At 27.7% G+C, this 17,564-nt stretch overlaps 1 protein-coding gene across 1 annotated transcript in view; it reads left to right on the top strand.

The window, feature by feature from the left end:
- Positions 1-196: 196 nt before the first annotated feature.
- Positions 197-17,564, top strand: part of LOC111036188 (cationic amino acid transporter 4) — a 35,202-nt gene continuing 17,834 nt past the window's right edge. The window contains exons 1-3 of the mRNA XM_022318124.1: positions 197-557; positions 6,940-7,108; positions 14,343-14,591. Coding sequence (XP_022173816.1) covers positions 6,961-7,108; positions 14,343-14,591 — 397 coding nt within the window. The 5' untranslated portion in view covers positions 197-557; positions 6,940-6,960. The remainder of the gene's footprint in view (positions 558-6,939; positions 7,109-14,342; positions 14,592-17,564) is intronic.

Here is a 17,564-nt window from a genome sequence, read left to right as displayed (position 1 = left end):
AATCCTCGTGCAACCATTGTCATTCGTAGTGTTGGCATCGGTCGCAGCTGTCGATTCTACGGGGCTTACGCGATATCTATGAACCTCCTTACAGTCTGTACTGCGGCCTGCGGGTAGCATTATAACCGTATATGGCGGGCGATATAGCCGCGCATGAACGAAACGACTCACTAGCGGCCCCCGGACGGTTGCGAAATCGATTTTCCGGGTCGGCTGCAGTACGTCACACAGTGCGTCCGTGCCGCCGTCTAGTAGTCGTCGTTTAAAAAACAAAAAGCCCACAATTATATTGTCAACGCAAACACCGATAAAACAAAAAACCGCCCGACTGTCGATAACGATATTACGTATTATGTTATAATATTATGTGATATAATATTGTGTTGGACTGATTATACGATAAATCAGTAATCGAAACGGCGTATAAGTGACGGACGACGCACCCGCAGTTTCAGGGACGAAAAACAAAAACAAAAAAAAGTTATAAATCGAAATGTGTGCCGCCGATTTGTGTTGACTATTGACCTCGCATAACATTGTAACCGTAGTGTTGTTTGGTAAGTAATTTTTACCCTTTTCTATTCGTCGTACCCACATTACACCCTCGCCTCGCATTAAATATGGATTATATTATTATTGTTTATGGATATTAGATCGTCTGTTACGCTATTCGCCACAATATGCACCCATCTAAGTACAGTATCTATACATATACAGGATGCGACTAAAGGATTTAACGATTTCATATAGAATTGATTTCTAATATGGAATATGTCTGGATTCTGCATGATACACTCTGTATGCACACGTATACACACATACTGATATATTATATAAATATAATTTATAATATACCGCACCTATATACACATTTTTTTTTGGTCGTTTTAAGTTTTATTTTCTCTCCACTCGCTATTATACTCATGAATAAAACCCGTTCCGAACAGATTTTTGAATAATATAAATGTAATTAATTTTTGATGGCCGTCTGGAGCATGAATAGTGCAGTTGTGAGTTTTGTCCTAAGAAAATACTTCGTATGGGTCGGGGCAATGCCTCGTGTATGGCAATACGTGTGTTTAGTTATCGATGATCGGATGTGTATATATTTTGAGTGCCACTTAACCATGTTGGATCGAACAGTATCATTTTAGGCGTTTCGATTTAGTCGTAGTCATGTGATTAACTCGCGGATTACACTGCAATCTGTTTTCTGACCGATAATTTGTACAGCAGTTTTTCAAAAACTCGTCATACAACAATTTTGAATTTTGAGTAGTGTTTAAACTAGCAGCAGCGGTTCCCGAACTGGAGGTCGCAGAAAAATAAATAAATTTACATATTTTTGGTTTTATTTTTTATTTATATTAATTGTGTAAAACTGTATTTTATGAAGTAATATTAACTTCTAAACAATTTTACTTTGATATCACTTATTTTTATATTTAATTTGTTCTCAATTTTCTATAGTACCTACCTATTATTATTTAATGTTTAACAGAAACTAGTAAGTGTAGTTGTACTTGTACTAGCTATTATCTAGTAAATACAAATAAGCGGTCGGGTGATAAAGATTAATTAAATTATGAAAGCAAATAGTGTCATACGACAATATTATACATTTATGTGTAAAAACTAAGAGCACTTAATTCACGGATATATAATGCAATATGCGAAGAAATGAAATCATAATAGGTACACGTGTTTACCTAACCCATCAAGACGGGTGTTCTCTTTCATAATATTTTTTTTAGTTAAATTTTATAAAAATAATTTAACAATTTAGATTAATTATAAAAACTCCATAATATCTTAGGTTGATAATTGAAAATTGAATTTAAATAATAATATTTTTTAAACTACGATTACTTGCATTCCTCGGTAAAATGTCAATGTGTTTGTGGTATGTAGTTTGTCTTTAGGCGTAGAAAAAGTAATGATACAATCAAAAATGAATTCTCTAAATAACTACATAGACTTGATTTCCTATCTTTGAATGTAGGTATTGCTTGTATGAAAAATGTTTAGTAGGCGCACATACCTATAGTTAGATGCACCTACTAAATCGATTTCACCTTCAATCAAAATAATGTGGGCAAGTGGGTCCACTATCTACTATAGATGTAATAGATGTGTTAAATTTGAATCAATAATATAAAACCATTGTAGGTATACGAAAAATGAGTATGAGCGAAGACGGTCTGCATATATTACTATGTATATTTGATGATATTATTGTGATTTAAGTAATTTATTTTACAAATGGTAATAAAGTAAGTACTTAGGTTGAAATAATTTTTGACGAAAAATTGTATTTGAAAATGTTTTTGTGTAAATAAAATATAAAAATGTACTTTAAAGATTTCAAGTACCCACGAATAATATTTTTAAAACACAGCAAAATAACTAAAATCATTATTTTTTGTTTAAATAGGTATCTAATTTTGTCAAAAATTGAATTTAAAATGTATAAAAAAAACTGAGTTTATATTTTTTGTTGGATTTTTTAGTTTCAGAATGAAGTGAAATATATTTTTTACATTTTCAATCCTTATCTGCAAAAATTAAACATTTTATACATTTTAAACTACCAAATAATTTGTAAAAATCGTGCCTATATATCTTTAATATTTTTAAATAGCTATAATAAAAACATAAAAGTGTATTCATTTATCAAGCATTTTGATAGAGTGAAAAATGTTTATCAACAATTATCAAAAAAAAAATTGAAAATTTCTCATGCTAATTATTAACTTTAAAAGAGTCAAAATATTTGATATTTTTGTATTGAAAAATAATAGCAAAATAAAATAAAAAATAAACTTTTGATGAAAATTTCAAGTATCGGCAGTCGATTTTTCGTTTTTGAATCACAACAAAATTAGAAAATCGTTTAACTAGACAACGTGTTAAAATATAGTATATTATCCAATGTTGTAAAAATTCCAAACGCTCATAAAACATTTAATAGACTTTCCGGTTTCTTTTTTTTTTAAGAGATAGAAAAATGTATGTGGACTCTTTTATTAAATTTTCAATTCTTAGATATACATAAAAAGAACATTTATTTTGAATTACTAACTTACAACAATTTGCAAATATTTGTGTTTTTGAAGAAATTATAAACTTACACGGTTATCGAAAATTATTGTGAATTTACACTCAATTTTTTTTTATTTCACTAATAACAACTTATGAGTAGCCATGTTGTATATTATTATTTCATGTTTTTTGACTATCGAAAGTAATTAAAAAAAATTTTTTTTAAAACAACTTCTCATTCATGTGTAAATAAAATTTCAAAAATTGAGTCGTCTCATGACGCCTGGGAGATGTGAAACATAGATTTTATTTTGTATTCAAAATTTGCTTGAAAGTTGAAAGGATGGTTTATAAAAGGAAATTAACATTGATATAAAGCATATTCCAAAAAAAAAATTGTTTATTTGTTATTTAAGGCACATTAGATGTTTTGCATATGGAGCTCAAATTTATTGAAATTAATAAAAAATATGTTACTACAAACATTTAAAACCTTATATCGTCAAGAATAACTAGAAATTGCAATTGCACTACTTGTTTAAAAAAAATGTTTCCATATAAAATAAAAGAATTAGACAACTATCGTACATGTTTAGAATCTGCAGTATGTAAGGTATGATTATTTAATGAATTGTAAAATGAGAAATTAACAGATATAATCAATAATTATACAAAATATTTTTACATCATATACATATGTTGCTTAGGTATGTACATTTTGGTATTCATCTCGTATAGTTAAAAAACTGCACAATTGCATTTGCATCATTTAGATATAACCCAACTAATAATATCTGTATTAGTCAAATATAAAAACATTATGATTTGTTCATTTATCGTTTTCGTTTGCACCAGTTGAAATATTCTCATTATTTTGTTTTGTCAAAATCAGCCGAGTTTTGTTTTTTTAGTACCTGTATAAACCTCATATACTTTGCAACTTCGCCCCTAATATATAAATATTGCTGTTACTCAATTTTAAATTTAAATATAATAGCTTTTTTAGCCTAAATGACAAAATATAAAAAATAAATGCTTAAAAATAATAAACTTATTACTATCCCTCTCATGCCCATTTCAGTTTTATTTTGTTTAGTAAGATGAAACAAAATTCATTTGTGAGCCACATTATTGCGACATATACAGATTAATCGAGTTGAAAAATAAAGCTGCAAAGTACAAACCCTTCTAGAGTTTCAAGGAATTGTTTGTATTGATTATAACTTTTTACTTTTTATTGAAAACGGTCCTGTAGTTTTTGAGTTTATAGAGCACAAGAAAACAAGCAAATGAACATTCATTTTATGTATTAGATAAGACTAATATCCCTTAAATTAAATCAGTTACATAAAAAACTTTTGTGCAGGCTGTACATACAATTTATGTAAGTCAAACTACCTTATAATAATCAATGAAATAATAATATAATATTCTTTCTATATAGTTTAATTTAAGTAAATTATCAGCAATAGTAGCAATTTGAAAACTCTCATTTGTAAATATTGTTCGGGTTGAGGGATATTATGTATTTTTTCCGGGGGTGTCTTATCCTCTCAAGCCACTTCTAGATATGTGTATACAAGCATGCTTTATAATTTTATTATAAAATATATTTAACAACCATAACACATAGTTGATTAAACGTAGTAAAAATCATTCAATAATAAACAGAAAAAAGGCCATACAAAATTCTACGTCAGGCTTACTGATCTTGATTTAAATTTATTAACAAAGTATACTTGTTCTTATACTTATACACCTATAGGAACTGTATTTTTTCACACAGCCAATATACACAGCCAATAGGCTCAACATATGGAAATTAAATATTTTTTTAATATACGTATATATTTTTTAGTTTAAATTGAATGCGTACGTGTAAGACACCTAAATATTTTATCCGTTACATATGTGGGTACATAATTTATAATTATGTATTGGAGTTTTGAAGCTCTTAAATGTATTTTTATATGTATTGATTTTATATTTAAAGTAATCTATGCCATTAAATTTGATTAAGTATAATTAAACGTGTTTCCATTAAGATAATTCAGTACCTAATGAGTAAAATAAATATCAATTAGTATTCTTATCCACAATATTATATCTATAACATAACCTTATATCTGAACTACGTATAAGAAAGTTACTCATTAATCATTATTATAATATATCAATTATATGTATGAATGTTGTACACAATATTATAATATAATATTTACTTTTTTTAATACCTACTAAATCGTGATTATATATCTGATACATTATTATAGGTAATCGTTTTTATTGATGCACGAATTCCCGAGGTATTATTATTTCTACTTCCAAGTATATATTCAATGTTATCTGCTATCCATATATTAAATCGTTTTGATATTTTGGGTTGAGCATGCTACGTCACGCCGCCAGTCGGTGTAGGGTATACCGTATAGAGCGTATAATATGTACGTACCTACTATTATTTTAATTTTAAAAATAAATCGATGTAATACGACTAAGAGCCTTACAGCCAACAATTTAATAATAAATAACTTCTATGTACAAAAGTAAAAGGTTTGACAACGATATTAATTAATATTAATCCTCGAGGATTGAAAACAAATTAAATTCTAATTTTTAACTCTTCAATTTTAATCAGTATTAAACCCATCAGAAATAATAAACACCAAATTAAATAACCCAATGTTTATTTTAATTTTTAAGCTCTTAATAAAAAGTTTAAAGTATTTTTTAGTAGTTGATTTCAAAAAGTACACAGTCGTTCAATATAAATGTATCTTAATTGCAATAATTATTATTAACTAATTGTTAACCGTTGTACTATACCTATATTGTTTATTGGTTTAATTTATTTATTAGATGGAATATATTATGATGAACGAATATCATGAACAATAACCTAATCGAGTTCAAAAATAATACCTAATATTTAAAAAAAAAAAAAACATTTTCCATCCTATATTGTACAGAGTACCTACCCACAGACTATCAGTACCTAGTGACTCTTCAATCAATTTTTGATATTTGTTTGTTATTAAAAAATGAAAAACTGTAGATATTTGAAATTTTGATCAGTTATTCATTGTATAGTTTTCTGTACAAGATAAAAATTGAAAAATATTTTGACTATTTTTGAGGTATTTATAATCATAAATTTTTTTCGATTTTTTCAATTATTACATGTACACTATTTTTCATTCAGTCCAAAAACTTGGAAATGTAATTCAAGGTTTACTATACGTTTTCATTTTAGCCATTTAAAAATATTAAAGACACATAGGCACTATTTTTTTTATAAATTTAGTTCAAAATTTGACGAAATTTGTGAAAATCACGAAAATTTGGAAATTAATTTGTAGTTAAAAATGTATAAAATGTTCAATTTGTAAAGCTAAAACTTGTAAATTTAATTCAAGGTTCCTTATATGTATTTCATACTGAAAACAAAACAATCTAAAAATTATATAAACACAATTTATTTTTATAGATATTTAAGTTTAAATTTCGAAAAAATTAGATATATTCAAACGAAAAATAACGATTTTAGTTATTTTATTATAATTTAAAAATATTATTCGTGGGTACTTGAAATGATTTCATGGTATAGCTTATTACTATGAATATTAAAATAAATTAGGTACTATGATAATTAATAGCAATATATTCATATGATGATTGGCTGGCAGACCGGCTGCAATAATTTAACATTAGAATCAAACTTAACACATCGGTGACCTATACCCAATGACTAGGTATATTCGACTCCTACTGTATAACATAAAGGTTACCGATACTTTCCCTCTTCTTAAACCTCATAATTGATAAATATTTAATAAAATAAAAACATTCATTGTGTTTTTTAAGTATTCTAATAAATTTGTTTTTTTAATTTTTCAGAGTTCAACAAGTTTATTCATCATGCCGGGTTCAAGGCACAAAATATTAAGCCATGTGTTCAGTGGCTTTTCTGAAAAGATGGGCCGTACAAAAGTATTGGACATTGGCACTCAAGCAATCGAAACACCACTAAAACGATGTTTGACAACATTTGACATAACTCTTTTAGGTATACTCAAGTTTTTCCATATTTTAATAGCAACAAAGTTACTTACATTGTTTTTTTTTTTTGTAATTTAATTTGATGCATAAAATATTCAATACAAGTCATTTGTATGAATAATTTTGACAGAATTGCAATGTTTCAGCGGTGTTTTAAATTAAGTACTAAATTTATAGCGCAAATTGAAAAAACTAAAACAAGATATCTTAAAATATTATCCATCTATTATACTGAATTAATCGGTACCAAATTTGGCATACATATAGAGAGTCCTCGAGACTTGGGGGGTATTTATAGCAACGTTTTTCAACCCCTATATAGGTTGTTTACGTTTGGCTCACAAACATTGAATATTTGTTTGGTTATGTAGAGGATTGACATAGGCAACTTTCCATGCGTTGCTATCGTTTTTTTTTTAATAAAAGAAAATAATTAATATTTAATTTATTGTTTGCTATTTAAATGTGCTTACCTATTTTTTGGAAACCGATTGTGTGTATAATAATAACTTGAAAATTTTAATATAAAAGAATTACCTACTATTATGAAATTAAAATCATAACCGGTTATTCGTTTATTACTAGTTACTGGTTGCCATTGGTTACACTGAAGAAAAACTGTTACTTATTAGTTATTACTATCCTCCGCAAGCATATTGCGCATCTCAGGTTCACTTATCCCTGGTTAAACTCTGTAATTCAACTAGTTTTTTATAAACTTTAAAAGTTATCTATTTTTTATTAATATTGATACACAACCTAATTTAACAACACTATTATTTAGTATTTATCTTTACCATCGTAAAAATTATAAATTATGAAAAGTTGTTTCTTTAATCACTAATTTAAACTAATTTTTAAAACATTTCTTGGGTCCAAATCAAAGGTATAAATGGTAAAACATTATTTTTGATTTGCTATGATATAGTATAATTATATTATGTTAATATATAAATTATATATACATGGTTCTAATTATAAAAATGTTACAATATTAAATACATAGTAAATAGGTAGATGGCATTAATTGAATGAAATATGTATAATGCACGTGATATATACTTTATAAGTATTTTAAATCTTCCTAACAGTTATCCTAATGTTTTTTACTGTTCATTAAGGTTTAAACATTTAGCAATAACACCGTATGTATTTACGTAATCACAATATATTGATCAAAAATAAATAGTGTTTGTTATTGGTCAAGTAATATATTATCGATTTACACTTTTCAGAATATTTAAATCTATTATACTATCATAGCATTAGTAATAACATATTCAATGTTTGTATTTAGTTATTTATTTAAAGATAAATTCTAATAATACAAATGTTAAAATGATTAATGACGATAAAAATGAATACACCTATATTATCTCCAAGAACTTAATTAATGAAAACACGTAAGATATTATGTAATATTATGTCAGTAGTAGGTATTGTTACTGTCGTTGGTAATTATATTGAAAGATGTAAATTATGTGATAAAATGATTTACCTCATAACCTATACATTATAGTATAATAAGTCGATATAAATAATATCATAGAACAATGATAATTGGTATTGAGTATGTGAGTACCTATTCTCACTGGTTGCATATTATTTTGATCACTTATCACCAACCAATAATAATTAACACGTACCTATACACTGGTTTAGGTGTATGCTTGAAATAATTAGTTAATATTGGCAGTCACTGTGCATATTTTTATTTAACACAACGAAATTTAGCCACCATGACATTTAGAATTTAGTTGCAAAATATTCCCCACTTTTACACACATAGGTGTATACAACTATAATATTATTCTGTCCATTGCATATATTTGCCAATCTTGGCTTAAGGATCACTTTTGGAAAGTACGCCCAACCAATCATGTTATATGATATTATTAACATAACGCCTTCGTATGGAAAATATACCTTATCGTACACACCGCGCTTCGAGTAATATTAGGAATAATTATAAAACACCATAATAGGTGCCTAACCTTAAATTGTGAATGTCTAAAATTGTAGTTGTATAAAAACAACCACACAATGATATGAGTTTTGGAAAAATTCTGCACTCCGAAATTTAGTACATATCGTCATATATACTGCAGGTTACTATGGGACTGTAGATATCCCAAATTTTGGTCAAACACCTAAACATGTGTTATGCCTATGGTGTAGGTATTGATTTCTCATATTTTGTTACATATTATTAGTACAACATTATTTAAGCAGGCACATTAAAAATGATAGTACAATTACACACACACAGGTGTACATTAAATAAAAAAACATTTTTAAACACATAATAATTATAATATAAATAATATATATATTAAATATTAAATATTATATACCACTATAGTATCTGCAATATAATTCAATAATCATTAGCATTTTATATTTTTTTTGCAGAATTTACCAATAATAATTGTATAGCCTTGCAGACGGTTTCTTTCCGGGTTTGTAGAATTATTTAACTGGCTGCAATAAACCATCTCTTAACTGGGGCTAAAAAGGGTAGAGTTGTATTATATTTTAGAAATATTTGTTTTACTATATGATATTGATTGAATACACTAAGACTTGTAGAATCTACAATAACAGATTACAATTTTTATCATCTGGATAAAATAATAGATAAATCTTTTAAAAATTATAATATAAATAAGATATAATACACGGAAAAACTACCTGAATAATGCTTAAACCTGCTATTTAATTGACTACATTTTGAATACATTTATTGGAATACATACAATCTGTAATGGTATTTACAATAAGTACATTGTTGCCAAAAATATGTACTAGACTTGAAGATGTGAGGAGAAAGTCACCCAGCAGTAACATTCAATACGATCGATTACATGATTAGACTCTATTATTATATTATACAATGTATATTACATATTAGTTTTTTTTCTTTGGTTAACTATTTAATTTAATAGAGCCATAACAGCGCTTTTTAAGCCTTCTAGGTGGATTACCAGGAATGTTAACTGAGTTGAGCTCAGAAATAAGTGGATTCGGATGGTTCGCGAGGTGACAATTTAAGTGCTCGTAGTAGGATGTGGCCACTTCGGCGACAGTCTGTAGGTATACCAAGATCTGAGTGTAGTGTATGATTCGTTACATAGAAGGGCGAGTTAGTAATTATACGGAGTGATATTGATTGGAACGTTTGTATTTTGTAAATGTTGGACTTCTATGCCACTCGACACCATAAGTCCAAATAAGCTTTAGGAGACTTTTTTAAAACAACAATTTATTTTTTAAGTTGAGATTGGAATGTTTACCGAGGTATAGGGACTTCCGTCTTAAGTTTAAGAGAATACATTTTTGTTTTATATGTTCTGACCAAGTTAAGCGTTTGTCAAGAATCAAACCTAAGTACTCGACACTAGTAACCACTGGAATAATTTTATTTGACAGAAAAAGAAGAAGAACAATGCCTTACTTAAGAGCAACAAAAGTTATATGCGAAGACTTCTCATTTTTATTTTTATTTTTCATTTGGAGTACCATTCTTCCATGTCATTAGGGTGACTTCGAAATTGATGGCTGAATCATTTGTATTAGGATGGTAATTTATTGTTGGATAGGTAAATAAATAAGTACAAATGTTGAATAAAATATTGTTGACTTTTTTGTTCGACTATATAGAACCATTACTTGATCAATAACAAAACATAACTTATATAACTTATAATGTAGATTTATAGCAGTATTGACTATTGGTACATAGATATTGCTACCTACATTTTAAAACTCAATCCAGAGTAAACAGAATTAGGAAGATTGAAAATAGCTTATATATTTTACTGCATGTATTACATTTGTAACTTGTAAGTATTAAGTAGCTAGCTGTATACGTTATTCGGATACAACATTTGGATTTCACTTTGGGAAAAGTGAAAAAAACATAAGATACTGTACAATACTGGTGTATCTCGGTTTTGGTGTACCTTTGTAGACTGTAAAACCCGGCAAATCGGTGTCGGTGTACCTCGCTTTGTGAACTAATTCTACCTAGATTTGTATTCGTCTGTGTAACACTTGGTATATTTTCGAGCGTGATTAAAACTACTGCAATAATGTCTACTTTTGTGATATTTCTAATAAAAGTGTTCCTGAAATTATTGCCAAAATCATTCGATCATTTTGTTAGTACCCTTATAAGACACAAACATACATCTATTAAAAAAAATAAAAATATTTCTTTTATTTCTGTAACCAATGGCAACAGTATAGTCTATAATACATTAAAAGACAGTATGTATGAAATAACCTATATTATATAAATAAAAAGTTGATCGATTTTCGTGAGTTAACTAAAGCAACTTATCTGGGTTGAAGACGAAACTATAAACACTCCCCCCGGGCCCCGAGTCTCAAGGAATATATGCTCAAAATTAAGTGCCAATTGGTTCAGCAGCTTCTGAGATTACCGAGTACTTACAACCATACAGACATTTTGATATATAATATATTATTTATAGATAGCTGACCTGGCAATGCTTTGCCATTAACTATGCATATTTTACTATCATATTCAGTGATAGTGTAGCTTTCTATGAGTGAAAGAATTTTTGGAATCAGTTTAGTTACAAAGATAAGGTATCCCTACATACGAACAAATATATATATCTTTATATACATACTATTAGTACAGATATAAATACAGATTTTAATATCTACTTATTTATTTTTTGTTCACTAACCATTATAATTTAATAATGAATATTTCTTATATAGTATTATTATAAATAATGAATCTAAGTACCCATAACAAAAAATTCGAAATAGGTATATAAAAATATAAAGAATATAAGAACTAGTTAGTTATAACAAAGTTACAATTTTATTATGATAAAAATAAATATATACATCATTAATCATTAATATTGGTTCATAGGTAATGTAGAAAAGTATGAAAAAAATTATATTACAAATGCCAACATTTATCAAATGTCTATTGAGTGTTTTAACAAACAACAGTTCTAAATATCCGCATTCTTGTAGTATTTTAATATTTTTGACTAATGTGTATTCATCAATTACTGGTAACTCCTAATGTCAACAATATTGCTACAATGAGGTCGCACACCTTAACCTAATATAATATGTATGTGATACGTATAATGTATATCATACGTAAATATAATGATATAACTATATAAGCATATGAAGTTAAACACCACTTGACTGCTAGCTGCAGGATTATTACTGGCAGTTTAAATGTAAAAATTGCTACCTTAAATACTATATTATATAGTAATAAGGCTGCATTAGTTCTGTACTTATATGTCCCAAAGATAACTAACGAAAAAACCTCTAATCCGAATTGGAATTTAGTCAGAATTATGTACGTTACACCTATTCCAGTTTTTTACGTTTTATCTGAGTTGTAGCATGATTAATATTTAAATCATTTTAATATGTGTATTGAGCATAGAAAGGAGAGGGGCTAAGAGGGCCACAGCCCCTTGGAATATTGTTCAGGCCCCCCTCACCGTGCATTTTGTAGTTACATTTTTAGAATATATGTTGTGTAGCTGAAACATTATAGGGTATAGCCCCTCCCCCCCATATAAATTCATCACGAAATGCCTATGGTATTGTGTCCACCATACATTCATACCTATAATATTATAATTTATAATCGTTGCCTGTTGAAAAATAACGACTGTCGACTACTATACAAACTACTATAATAGCATGGGGCTTTTCATTCAAGGTTCAACAATCAACGGCATGTTCTACTGCACACATCCAAATATTTTTGTGTTACCTACTTTATGTTTTCAAAAATATATACAATGAGATATAAAATGTATACACAACTAAAAGGGAATGACTTATATAACAGCAGAATAAATATAGTATACAAAGAAACATTCATTGAAAATACCATTGCACTTAAAATAGAAGAAAACCAAATTACCAAATTTGAATTGATAAAAAAAATAAAACAAGTTTTAGCAGTTCTATAATATAGTTCAATATGACATCATCAAACAAAAAAAATGTGGGCAAATGGCAAATGCTGCACATTGGGTGTCTTGTGGGTCACTGCTATGGAAGTGTTAAATTTGAACTCAATAATATAAAATCATTGTATAGGTAGGAAAAATAATTCTGAGTTAAAACGGTTGGTCATATATCACTAAGTATTATTATTAAGTAGTATGATTATTATCTACTAAATAATGTAAAGTAGAAGGGGGGTTTTCAAAAAATCTCAAGTATTTTAAAATATGGTTTTTCAGTATATTTAAAAATTCCAAAATCAGATATTGAAGAAAATAGTGGGTGAGCGAGCATGATAAATCACCCTGTATATATATTTTAGATTTTATGGTTACAGTATGAATCACTGATGATAAAACTTTCATCTTACAAGCATATTAACAGTAAAAATTGAAAATTTTATTAATTTTTTATTACAAACCATACCTTTACATAATAATAATTACATGTACACTTTCACGATTTTGATACATTTTTTTTAAAAAATGCTAATAAAAAAGAAAATCGTGCTTACATATTTTTATATTTTTGAATTGCCATTATAAAAACTTATGATAAACCTTGTATTAAATTCTTACGTTATTTGACACAGCAATATTTTATCATATTTATAAAAATAAAACTAAAAAAAATCGAAATTTTTTCATGCCTATAACAATTAATAGCTCAAGTATAGTTAAAATATTTTAAAAATGTATGGCTTATAGAAATGATTAATACAAACATTGGGTAATGTCAAATACAGTTATTTAGTAAAATATTATTTTACAAAAAATTAAGAAAACCGTTAGTTCACACGGTAGATGTAGAAAATATTCAAACTTCAGTAGCTCTTAAAAAATTAATTTGTCTTCCGTATAAACTTTTTTCTTTTGTTAAAGGAAGAAAAACTTTAGAGGAATTTCTAATTTCACTTTCAAATGTTCGATGAAAAAAGAAAATTTTTTATTAATTTCTTACTCCAAATAATTACAAATTCTAGTTAGTTTGACAAACTTTGTTAAAATGATAACTTTGAGCGCTTATCAAAATTGTTTGTAGGTATTTTTGGTTAGTTGACCTGTTATAGCGAAATCGTTATTTATGAAATATTATTGTTGTAACATTAACCGTTGTAAAATGTAAGCGAACGCGTTATTTTCAAGATGTACCTTCGTCCTTCAATGTATGTAAATATGTTTTTTAACCGTTAACTATGTTTTATTTTTGCACAGGAATCGGGCACATGGTGGGTGCTGGGATTTACGTACTGATCGGCACGGTCGCTAAGGAAATGGCTGGTCCAGCAATCATTCTATCGTTTATGTTGGCTGGTGCAGCGTCCATGTTGGCTGCATTGTGCTACGCCGAATTCGGGACACGTATACCAAAAGCCGGTTCTGCGTACGTGTACACGTACGTGAGCGTCGGCGAGTTTTGGGCATTCGTTATTGGATGGAACATCATACTCGAGCACATGATTGGTAATAATAATTTCAGGCGATGCATAATAAGAGCAACTGAGCAACTGATCCTTGACGGACCGGTACTCGGTAGTAGGTAGTGCGTGCCTGCAGCAGGCCTTCAAAACGTTAGATACTCACAACGTATTATAACGGAAAATAATGAAAAAAAAATAAACAAAATCAATAAACAAAAAAAAATCGAATATTATTTGACATAATATACCATTAATCATAATTGATGATTAAAAATAAACAATAAACGTATATGATGTGACTTAAAAGTGTTGCAAATAACGTCAGTACTTTTTCTCTGCGTCAAACTTAATTTTATTATTGTTTTTAGATCTTGACATTTTTTTTGAAATACTTTATCCCTGTTCGATTTATTAATATTGCATTTAATAGAATATTAGTTTATTCCTGGAATTCAAATTTCAATTAGATATAGATCTGCGAGCGTGTGGTTTGGAGTATTTACTAAATATACTTATACCTATTTAACATTATTAGGCCATTTCAAGTTGTATTATTGTGTATACATAACCTTCTTGCGTGTGTGGACGAATAGGTAGGTACTTTCTTCACAGGCGTTATTATACCTTCGGGCTACGGGGGCATTTAAAATTACTTTTTTTTAGTGTTTTCATATTATAAATTCCATGACTAAATACATAGGTAGGATCGCAACTTCGTGATACGCAGGTGTCATGGCCGTCGTTGGCAGTGCATGATATTATCACTTCAGTTTATTAGTTAAGAAACCAAAAATTCGTTACTTGTAATCGGTGACTATTTCCCCTTAAAATTACGACAGGTGAAATGTATTATATTGCGGTGATAATATGTGATTATAAAATCTAGTTAATGTGTTTGATGTTAATAAGAGTGTGAATGTGTGATAGTCAAAACTAAATTGTGAATACTGAATAAAAAATATTACTTCATCGGCTTCGAATGGTTGTGGGAACAAAAACTGAGTTGAATACTTATATATATAATATATATTCTAATATATTTCTATATTATCTGACATTACCCTACCTATAACATTCAATCACACTTTTGATCGTATTATTACTTGATAAGTAAAAATTAAATTAAATTAAGTTCCTGTATTGAAACTATTGTGTATTTTAGACCATTTCTGGACTGTGGAAGGTATGGACTATTGATTACCTATAATAATATAATATAGGTATGATAACATATTTTCGCCTTTCCCAAAACCCAATTGTTACAGAACATAGCTTACTAGAATAAATCACGGATATAGTTATTAAGTTATTTGTTTGATTCTTCTGAAACTGTTTCTTCGACTTCTTTAATAAATTATAATGAGTACTAATACAATTTGTTTGCTTATTAACAGTGTTGTGTAAAAATACTTTAAAAAAGTATTTGAGTATTTGAAAGAAGAATTTAATACATTTTTCTCATTATAAATATCAGTAAAGTTTTAACTGAGAGGGATTTTACAGTTAAATTTAAATTAATATACCTAATACAAAATGTCAAGTTGTATAAAAAAAACAATGTTCTACAAATATACAGTTGGGTATTTGCGTTATAATTTATAATATTATACTTGATATACCGTTGATGAAAAAAGATTTAAAAAAAAAAATACTAGCTATGCTAACTATGCTTTTATATATTAGAAATGAGTAGTGAATTTGATTTACAAACATTATTAAAATATTAATTTTATAATTCACAATAAGAAACACTCAAATAACTGAAATTAAAATAAACTTTTGATACCTTTAAATATTAATAAACAATATTCTGGCATAATCTGCATTAGTAAAAAAACAATTAATAGTGTGCTGAAATAATTTTTAAGGTAAATAAATTATGCTAGAATAAACATATTCAAATACAAGACAATTTTCAAAAGTTTATATTTCATAATTAAACTACCCTCAATGGTTTTGAATCAAATACGTCGTGTCTGCCAACAACACTCTCATCATTGTAAAACCAATACTATATACCTATAAACTGTCGTTCATTTCAAAATCTAAAATATTAACCAACTGAAATGATGGAAAATTAATATTATTTACATAAAAAGAACATTTTTTGGTTTAAAAGAATCTAAAAATATTTTAGGACAAAAGTTCTGTATAAAGATTTGTATATCTGTGGTGTACCTTCTAGCTATATATACTTAGTATCTATATCAATATCATTTATTGGGTTTAGGTTGTTTATGCATATAGCCGTGAAGGTACCATACTATTATATAATATATACCTATTAGTTTAAGAAATGATTAAAGTATAAATAAAAACTTTATAGATGAACCGAAATAGAATAGCAATACATCTAATAAAATATAATATACTACAGAAGTCGGCCGCATCCTATGTTCGGTTATATTTACATTATTTGCCGAATATTCTAATGATGATTCTGAACAAACATCGGTCCAAACAAACGTTAAGGCAATGTGAAAAAAACGATACCTTATTAGTTATTCATTGTGTTCGCAAATTAATAACTTCATTTCTGATCTATATTAAATAAACAGTAATATGAGACACGGTAAGTGCACTACTACTCAGAAAGCATTCTTAGAAAAAATTGAATATTAGTTTAATTTATAGGAACTGTGGATTGGTTAATAAAATAATGTAATGGAAAATAATAAATTAACATAGGTAACACTTTTATTCCGGGAACGGGAATCGAATCCGAGTCTCCTGGTATCCTAGCCACTTGACCAGGATTCAGGCCAATATTAAATGCAAAGAAAATTAAAAATATAGGTACCTACATATTTTATATTTTATAGATTTACACAGTTAATTGTGTAAGATTCGTGTTAAACATACAAATTTAAATATTTTTACAATGCAATAAATAGGTTAAAAGTGATAAAAAATACACCTAAAACCTGCGTATACGGAATGTATCTGCTACTGGTGGCTTCTATTGATGCCAAATTTGTCTCTATAATATCATTGAGTTTCAAATGAAAGTCGGCTC

The sequence above is a fragment of the Myzus persicae genome, unplaced genomic scaffold, assembly GCF_001856785.1.
Source record: "Myzus persicae strain clone G006 unplaced genomic scaffold, MPER_G0061.0, whole genome shotgun sequence".
In the NCBI taxonomy this organism is placed as follows: domain Eukaryota; kingdom Metazoa; phylum Arthropoda; class Insecta; order Hemiptera; family Aphididae; genus Myzus; species Myzus persicae.
The sequence above is the reverse complement of the archived record's forward strand: the minus strand, read 5'-3'. Positions and strand labels throughout refer to the sequence as shown.